The 10,139-nt window shown below is 35.4% G+C and overlaps 1 protein-coding gene and 2 long non-coding RNA genes across 3 annotated transcripts; 1 reads left to right on the forward strand and 2 right to left on the reverse strand.

Annotated features, from left to right (window-relative positions):
- LOC109127463 lies at window positions 6,062–6,980 on the reverse strand. Its single transcript, XM_019232195.1, has 2 exons — window positions 6,553–6,980; window positions 6,062–6,475 (listed from the first exon to the last, which is right to left on the reverse strand). Exons 1-2 carry the CDS (start codon window positions 6,697–6,699, stop codon window positions 6,296–6,298), a joined length of 327 nt encoding a protein of 108 aa, XP_019087740.1. The 5' UTR covers window positions 6,700–6,980; the 3' UTR covers window positions 6,062–6,295.
- LOC104725018 lies at window positions 7,179–7,782 on the forward strand. Its single transcript, XR_757825.2, has 2 exons — window positions 7,179–7,294; window positions 7,383–7,782. It is a non-coding gene; the product is annotated as an uncharacterized LOC104725018 (long non-coding RNA).
- LOC104725019 lies at window positions 8,014–9,623 on the reverse strand. The gene is made up of 3 exons (XR_757826.2): window positions 9,217–9,623; window positions 8,391–9,122; window positions 8,014–8,314 (listed from the first exon to the last, which is right to left on the reverse strand). It is a non-coding gene; the product is annotated as an uncharacterized LOC104725019 (long non-coding RNA).

Genomic DNA, 10,139 nt, shown 5'->3' on the forward strand with positions numbered 1-10,139 from the left:
GGAGCTCGATTTTTTTTTTTTCTCTTAGGAATTTTGAGAATTCTTTTGCTTTTTCGTGACTTTTTTTTTGTTCTCTGCTCTCTGTTCAATGTTTTCGTTAAGGAGGAAAAGGAGGTAGTGATCTGCAGCGACGGTGCGTTTTGTTGACTTCCGTAGAAATCGGCTCTTCCTGATGTAGTTTAGATTGATTCAAATGACACGTTTCGTTGTTTGCTGTGTCAGAAAACGGCACGCATTTCTCTATCGTAGAGTAAAAGACAAAACAAAACGGTGGTGCACACTCTACGACGAAGTTCGATGCTCTCGCCGTCCCCGAATATACCATCTTTGTGAGGACCATCGTTCCAAAAAATCTTCATTTATACATTACCAAACTTTTATACTAGTTGTTATGATATTGATGATACAAACACGTTTGTATTATTGATCGAAGTTGTCCACGTGAAAAATGAGTTACAAGTACAACGAAGACGTTTTCAGACTTCAGACAATAATTTTACTCTTTACATCTACAAGCTAAAAATGTATCTCAAATAAAAGATGAGAATTAAGAACCGAGCAAGATCACACATTTCACATAACAATACGTTATAACTATGATCAGAGTCAGATCCATGGCGTTTCTGTTAAGACTCTCAAAGTTCGAACCGATATTGTTCGATATTGTTGGAACCGATATTGTTCGAAATTCTTCGACGAATCTTTTGACTGTCAAGCAAAACTATCTCCAGTTTTCCAATTTTCCTTCTTGATTCTCAAGAAAAAATCTCCTCGAAGATTTAACTCAGTCTGTGTACAACCTTAATTCTCACCAAAAATCACCACAAGAACAAGCTCCACTCCTAAAATGGTGGAACCTCATGTTATCCCTCATTATAATCACCCTCCCTGTAACCTCTGACGCCAAACGCATAAATGTGTGACAATCTTGGCACATCTTCAAATTCTTCATTACCTTTATTGTAGAATCTCTGCTTGTAGTGAGTAAACAGAATGCTAAAGCCAGCTTCTCGGTGTGCTGTATCAGTATCAACCTCTTCGCATTGTCACTCACGTCGTAGGGCACAGAGCTTAAATCCGGTTGATACCCTAATACCGTTAATCTTTCTACTAGCTCTTCTAACTTTTCTTGAATCTTATTTGACATCGGATGGTTCAGGTTTCCCGGGAAAAACTTATGCATCTGACCATTCTTATTTAATATATGTTATATAAATTTGTGTGAGAAATGATGATATATTTAATTATTATTCAGTTAATTATTTTTTTTGAAAAGATAATAGCATGTTAATGTAGTTAAGTAGAAAATTTAAAGGTATTTTGCTAAAAGATGTACAAAGCTCTCTGACAGCGACACATCAATTTTTTTAATAGTGTGTTTCTCTATTAATATATAAAGGGTATTACAAACTCAAAAGTCACCTACAATATAATATTGACGACAAAAAGTAATGTCACTCATAAACCATACAGAAAATAAAACAGAATGTTTCAATAGTATAAAAACAATATCGAGTTTGTATTTTTATGTAGTTTTTTACCGTATAAAATCAAAACTCAAATCTTTCTCAACTTTTCTACATGATATTTTTTTTTTTTTAAATTTACCTAAAAAGTCTATTCTTTGTAAAGCTACTTAAACTTTTATTTTAATACAAATAACTACATTTCTAATTAAACCGATCAATAAACCTCCTTCTTGATCCAAGTTAATCTCATTTTTGATCCGGTTTTGCGATTCTTCTTCTTCTACACCCCGTTTTGTGACCTGAATCTATTCCTTATGCTTTTTTCTGGACAATTTTTTTTTTTTTATGTTGTTATCATTTTAAAGAAGTGAATTATCACAATTTGTGATTCCAGCCAAACAAACTCAATACTTCTTCTCCAATCTCAAATCTTTTGATATGTGTTTCTCTCTTTTAAACCTCACAACTCATCTGCTCCAAACCCATTTAACAGTGTTTTCCACCGGAAAACTCACTACGACGGCGGAGAAAGATCAATTCTGATCAATTTAGTACCATATCGTTAATCAAGCCCTTGAGTATCCTAACCTCCAATTCCAACACCCAAACCCAATCAACCGATTTCAACACCTTCTTAAGTCATGACCCAAGTCATGGTCGTGACTCGTGAGATCAATCAACCATAGGCTCACAACGAATTAGATCTATGTTTGTATGTTATAGTGTGATCCAATTCAATTGATTAGCTTGATGTCGACTTGGTTAGCTGGTTTAATGACGGCTCACTATTCTTTGGCATCAGTTTTGGAAGTCGAAGAAAGAATATGATTTTGTTTGAAAGAAATCAAAACTGTAGAAGGATTAAGATTTATTATTTTGTGTTGATATATATACACATTCTCATTCTCATTCTCTTCTATTGTATCTCTATTCATCTGTATCTTGTAATCTCTCTAAAGTTCTCTTCTTGAGCTTGACAGAAACACTTGAATCATTATAGTGATTTGATGAGTTGAATCCAACTCCAAACATAGATTCATCACATCGGTGAATCGAACTGGGTAAACAATTGCTTGTATTCTTGCTTTCTTATTTTGTTTTAACTTTTTTTTTTGCTTCTGAGATTGTGCGTGAGTGATTGAGCTTATTTGTGTTGAGTTCTTGAGAGGTTATCGCCATAGAAACTTAACTGATTGGTATCAGAGCCAAGGTTCCATTGGTGCTGGCGAGCAACGCGAACACGAACATGAATTTGAAGACTTTGTTCCAAGTCTTTAATGAGAATTCAGATTTCTCATTATGGAAGATTCAGATGCAAGTTGATCTGGATTTAGCTGGGCCAAAAGGATTCACTGAATAATTCTCTCTAATGAATATGGTTTCACTTACAAAAGGTGAAGGAAAGAAGGCTGTAGAAGGTGATAAAGAATCAGAATCTTCTCAAACAAAGTTTCTGATCTTGACAAGGTTGTGAAGTCAGAACAGGCTATGAATTTTGTAATCGCTCATGTTGGTGATGTTGTTCTGAGGAAAATCAATCATTGTAATAGTGCTGCAGAGATGTGAGAGACCCTCAACAAGTTGTACATGGAGACATCTTTATCAAATCAGATCTATGTGCAGCTTAAGTTTTACTCATTCAGGATGAGTGAATCGAAGACCATTAATAAGAATGTGAATGATTTCTTCAAGATTGTGGCTGAGCTAGGTAGCCTAGAGATTAATGTAGCATAGGAAGTTCAGGCAATTATGTTCGTGAATGGTTTACTTGGTAGGTACACTCAGCTAAAGCTTTTTTTTTTCACTATAAGATGTGGTCTCATCTGCAAGGTCTTTAGAGAGAGATTTGGATGAGCTAAAGTGAATGAAAGAAGCTCACCAACGGTTCTCTACACAAGTGAAAGAGGAAGACCAATTGTCAGGAATAATCAGCAAAGATGACAAGGCAAGGGCAAAAGCAGGTTTAATTCTAAAGCAAGACTTACCTGCTCGTTCTGCAAGAAAGAGGGTCACTTGAAAAAAGACTGTTCTGCTAGAAAGAAGAAGATGGAGAGTGAAAGTAAGGGTGTGTTTTCTGAAGCACTAAGTGTTAATGATCAGATGGTTAAAGATCTCTGGGTGTTTTATTCTGGGTGAACGTCTCACATAACGTCTAGAAGGGACTGGTTCTACAGTTTTCAAGAAGGAGGATCAACAACAATCCTTCATGGTGATGATCATTCAGTGGATTCACAGGGACAAGGTTCCGTTAGAGTTAACACTCATGGAGGATCGATTAAATTTGGAAAAAAACAGAGTCGGTGACATGATTATCGGTTTAAAGTGAAAAAGAAGGTTTGGGTCAAAATAGGGTGAAGAATAGCAAAATCGGGTCAAAAATCAGATTTTAACTCGGTTAAATTTGGATAAAGTCAAATTGGATTGAATAGTTTCGATTTATTGATCGGTTTAATTAGAAATGTAGTTATTCGTAAAAAAATAAAAGTTTGTGTAGTTTTACAAAGAATAAACTTTTTTTAGGTAGATTATAAAGAGACAAAATATTCATGTAGGAAAGTTTGAGAAAGCAATAAGTACCAGGATGAAAATTGCGCAACCCATATTCTTTTTGTAAACTATATCTTTCACGGGCTCAAATTTTAACAATATCAAATACTCCAAGCTAAAGCCCAAATTTTAAAACATATCATAAAAATACATGGAAAAAAGATGTCCAGCTACACGAGGTATGACGCAATACATGGCCACACATCTCAAGTTTAATAATGTATGCCCAGCTACATCAAGTATATGTTTAACTTTTATTTTGTCGTTTTAAACAAGTGGGAAAGTGGGGTTGTTATCGGCAAGATTCAATTCTTCTTTATATGTTACTTAGGTTATTGTCTAGTCTTGTTGTGTAGCCGTAGTTTGTTTATACATTGTTAATAGGTTATTGTCGAGGTTATTGTCGGGTTCATTAGTTGTTTATAACAACTTGTCTTTGTCTTCTCTGAATTATTATTTTTTGTTTTGTAGTGGAAAAATTACAGTGAAGGTGAATTGCCATTATTCTGGCCAATTCAAGACAGAAAATGGAGTGTTGAAGTACGACGATGGAGTTATTGAAGTTTTTGAGGTTGATTCAGTGACAATTTTTCAAGACATATTGCTAAAAATGCTTGGAAAAAGAGTCAACAATCTTGGGAGAATGTGGTACAAGCTACCATTTGAAGAACTTTCTGATAGGCAGCCTCTATGGGAGAATGTTGATAGCAATAAGAATAAATTGGTTTCAAAAGGACGTTGGATGGGAGAGGTGGACATCTTCTTTGAAAAGGCAGAAGAAGAACCGCTTGAAGCTGCTGGAGAAAAAGAAAAGGATGTTGCTGAGAAAGCCATAGTAGATGATAGTGGAGATGATAGTGGGAATGGTAAATCAGATGCAGGTTTATCCGAACCTGAAGAGTCAGATAATGAAGATGAGATTGTTGACAATGATGCTGGTATTGCAGTGGAGGACATTCAAGTTTTCAACAATGATAATTATGAAGAACAAATTCCGGATGATGATGAAGTATATCCTGCAACGGATGATGAATCTGGCGATGAAGAAGAACAAACAGAGAGATTGGTTAAGAAAGGCTTACCTGATGGAGTCTTTAGTTTGAGGCAGTTATTCAATAGTGGGAGTGAGTTTAAGAAGAACATCATCTGATATATATTGAAGACGAGACGCAATGTGGTGTATGCTAGGTGGGAGAAGGATAAGCTTGAAGCTGTTTGTAAAGCAAAAGGTTGTACTTGGAGCATATATTGTGCTATAGAGAATCCGATTGGGAAGTGGATGGTGAAGCGTTATCATAGTGAACATCTATGTCATCCAACCGGAAGGTGTGAAACGATAAAGACTCCTATCAGGTAAGTTTTGGAAGACTATATATCAGATTATTACTTGAGTGAGAAATGGAAGGGAACATATAGAAGAGGCTTGAGGCCTGTTAATGGAGTTAAGTTCTGGGAAGATTCTGGTAAACCAAGAATTGTTGCACCTCCTTATAAACGACATGCAGGGAGACCTAAGGGAAAAGCCAGAATCAAGGGACTTAATGAATCACCACGCAAAAAAAAGTCTCAGACGAAGGTTGATCAAAAAGGAAGAATAGTGCATTGTGGTCTATGTGGTGAACAAGGACATAATTCAAGAAAGTGTCCTCATGAGGTATTGTTATCGGACATTTGATTTATTTTTCTTGTCTTACATATGGTTAATTTGATAATTTTATTTTGTTTTAGTCTCCGGAGAGCAGGGCAAAGAGAAGGAAGCTTATGGTGACTCCTCTATTGGAAGCTCAAGATCAAGAGGAAATGGGAGCAGCATTGGCAGCCATGGAGCATGAAGATCAACCGGAAATTGGAGGAGCTTTGGTTGCCATGGAGCATCAAGATCAAGATGATGCTGAAGTGCAAGATGTGTCATCAACAGCACCATAAGGAAGTCAAGATGATGTTGGTTGTTGTTGTGTTCGGGTTCTTTTTGGATGTTGTGTTTGGGTTCTTTTTGGATATTAACATACTTTGGTTGTTGTATTTCATCCTTGTGCCATCCAAACAAAAAGTTCTTTAAACCATCCGACTTTTGGTTCAATATGTTAAACGGACCAAATCCTACAAATCAACATCAATAACAACTACTTGACAAATCCAAGTACGATGAAATACATTACATAGTAATTAACTTAACCAAGTACGATGACTCCAATTGCACAAACAAGCAAGCCTGTCAAACCCGTGATAACGAGGCGTTGACGAGACACAATTGCTTCCATATCATCAATCTTCTTCTTCTACAACTGATTTCTCTCTAAATCCCCCTTCAGCTCCATGATTGTCGTTGATAGTTGACTTATTATCTTATTCTTCTCATTAATTTCTGCTTGAGCTTCAACCAATGCTCTTCTCGGCCAGCCTTTCACTTCTTCTTCATCAACCCAACTAAAGTACTTACAATGACCATTACCACCTTCCTACACAAACATCAAACAATTACTTAATCAACAAAGCTACTCACCTCAACATATATCGAAATTCAAGTGATACATACCTTGTACAGCTCACATCCAAGGAACCTTCGATTTGGATTTCTTGCCGTTTTCGAGATGAACATCTTCGCCGGCAATCCACAATCACAAACTTGCCCGACTCCAGACCTGCTCCTCATGCTACTAGACGATTCCGATGTTAATTTCATCTTCACTCTGAATTGAAGTTTCTCACACGATGAAGAACCCTAATATTCAATTTTTTGTCGATTTGGGAAAAATGGGAAATGTTATGGATCTCTGTTTTTTTTTTTTAAATTTAGATAAAAAGCCCATTAAAAATGGGTCCGAGTCGGGTATTTTATTTTGGTTGCAGGTGCTCGGATCGGGTTTTAGTTTTCCCCGATTATGGTTCTGATGAGTCAACGCCGGTCGTTGCCGGGAGAAATGACCCGGTAAATCGAGATTTTATGTCCATGGTGTAAAACACATGACGTCATGTACTTGATGTATGTAGCCATGCCAAACATATACTTAATGTAGCTGGGCATATATTATTAAACTTGAGATGTGTGGTCATGTATTGCATCATACCTCATGTAACTGGACATCTTTTTTCCAAAATACATTCACATGTTTGTTTTATACTTTTAGTTGAAACTCTACTTTTTGTTTAAACCCTACTTTTCTTAAGTTTCTCCGCCGTCAGTGATTATAAATTTAGAGGTCTCAGAAAATAAAGAATAATCGAAATCAGAGTTTCAACGCCGCCCGACACATTCTGAAAATCTGAGAATATATGTGGTAATATATATATGTTTTTCTCTATCTTTTATAACATTTTGAATTTTTGCTTCCAATCCTTGTTCACTAGCTTTTTTGGTTTCTGAAGGATAGTGGTAGTTGGGGTAACGCTTGCTTTCATCACGCTGCAAATGAGAGAGAAACTGAGATGAAAAAGCAAGTTCTCTCTTTGCAAGGTCTCTTCCACTATGAAACCGTAAGATTAATTTTTATTTTCCTATATTTTTTCCATTTTGTGCTTTACAAAAAATCCACTTTAAATCTTTATATTTCATTAAAAATAAATGTTTATGTATGAATATATTACATTATATGGATCCATACAATTGAATACTCAGGAATTTTGGAGTTCTTAGATCTGAATCTGTTAGGGCAACCCCAATATGGGGATTTATTTTAGGGGCTATTAAATTGTTTATTCATATATTTTGTAGTTTGAGATGATTAAGAACTTTGGGTTTGTTAATTAAAAGTTTTCCCACCATTTATTTTGAGTCTCTTAATTAATTTTTTTTTAAATAAAAAATCTAAATTAAAATATGAAATTATTGCATTTGAGATATATATTTATAAAATTATTGCATTTCATAAAATTTAAAACATATGAAACATTAAAACATAATAAATGACAAGTAAAATACATTAAAAGAGGAAATGCTTAATACCATAATACCAACTGCAGAAACAATCTTGAGAATAAATTTTTAAGCTAGCCACAGTAATTTGGTAACTTTTTATTCGCTAAAACAGAACCGAAAAAGAACTATATTGAACTTGTAAATTTTAGTGAGACAGCTGAAGAGTATGGTAACATTAGTATATGACTGATAACTCACACATAGAAACTAAATGCAACTTAAGCAAGTAAAGAGAGAAGTGATATTGTCTTAAGCTGCCGAACCAATCACTTTTAACAACAGCTTAGACCTTAAATGAAAACATGTACTTACAGGAAGAGCTTCCCATATTGCTTCATCATTTACGCTCTCTTCATCTCCAGGCATCAGTGCCCGACACATTCTGAAGATAAAACGTGTGGTATATTAAGAACTTCATATAGGAAAGCAGATTAAATAATTCCAAGAAATTTTCCTACCAAATAGACACCAATGCAATGCATAGACAGCTTCATAATTGGACAGTTTGATTGATTTTAGAGAAATCTCAGACTGTGTTTGAGAGACTAGGATCTGGAACGTTTCTGTCGGTAATATCACTCGTATACAAGTTCTGATCATAACCATAAACTTCATGCTGCATCAACCCGGAGTTACCCATACTAGACATGTTCTGATCACAACCATAAAGCTGCATCTGCATCAACTGATCCAGCCCATAGTTATTCACAGATTCTTGTACTGCTTCTGTGTTTGAGACGCAAGGATGTTGAAAGCTGCTGCTATTGATGTTACCCATACTACACATGTTCTGATCATAGCCATAAAACTCCTTCTGCATCAACTCATTCATCCCAAAGGATTCTTGTACCCCCGAGTAATGTTCTGTTTTTGTGACGCAAGGATGTTGGAAACTGTTGTTGAAATAGCTTCTTGCCCTGTAAATGCTAGAGGCAAGTTGATTCCTTCCAATGCCATCCAGTCAATCTCTCTCTCCCATTTCTCCCATCCCCACCAAACATAAGATTGCATCTTTGGAGCCAGTGTCCAACATTTTGGTATCCAAACAGACAGAAATAATCTCTTCCTTAGAAGTGCTGAAACATGAAGTGAGCTCAGAGTGATTCAGATTACACCAACCCTAAATAAACCCAAAAACTCTTAGTTCTACTGCAATTGTTTGGTTTTGCCTCAATTCTTCAGAAATTAACCTGATTTGAATCAATCAATTGAAAATAAAGGAACTTTGAATTAATTAAAAAGGGAAAAGCAAAGAGGAACTTTAAAAAGGAACTTTGAATTAACCTTCTTAGGGACGTTGTACTCGACGATGAAGGAACCATGCTTCTCGACGGCGAGAGAGAGGCCGTTCAAAGTAAGTCGGCGACGAGGGTAGCTTAATATCGCCGGCGTTTGATGATTCAGTGGCCGGATCCTCCGATTGAATCTCCTCCTAATCGCCTCCGCCGATTCAATCTCCTCCGCTTCGCATCTCCTCCGATGCCCAAACCATCTGATTCCATATCTTTGATTCTATCTCCTTCATTGTCAATTCGCGTCTTCCATCGAGAGAGAGAGGGAGAGAAAGAAATAAAACTATCGACCATCAAATTTTTTTTTAATCTTCTATTAATCGGTTGCCCAACAAAAACGTGACACGTATGGTCTCTTATGTCAAAATCAAGTCTACTAAATAAAAGATCCTCTTATCTTTTTTTCTTTTATCTGATTTATTTATTTTTTATTTTTAGTTAAAACTCCTCTTACAACTCCCCATTGAAGATAACCTAATATTTGGGAAACAACTATCTGGATATGGTCTATACTCGCGGCTATCCATATTCAATCCAGATCGGCTAAAAATATTAAAATAATAATAAAAATTAATATACTATATTATATGAATGTTTTCAAAATATCATAGGAAATTTATTATATTTTTATTCCTAAATACATCAAATTCTTCAATATATAGTTTTGGTAATTTTTTACACAATTTTCTTTACATAAAATAAATATAAACTTTTACATGTATCATAATAAAATTATATTTATAGTGGATCTGAGTTAGAGTGGAGTATCATGACCTTTAAATCTATATACCCTTATTCTAAGTTTTGGATATCCTATTTTCTGATCAGATTGGATTTCGAATTCCGGATACTTTGTTCAATCCTACTACATTGTAGTGATTATGGGGAGAAATTCATCGTTTTTATAATCTGATT

Source organism: Camelina sativa, chromosome 11, assembly GCF_000633955.1.
Source record: "Camelina sativa cultivar DH55 chromosome 11, Cs, whole genome shotgun sequence".
Classification (NCBI taxonomy): Eukaryota; Viridiplantae; Streptophyta; class Magnoliopsida; order Brassicales; family Brassicaceae; genus Camelina; species Camelina sativa.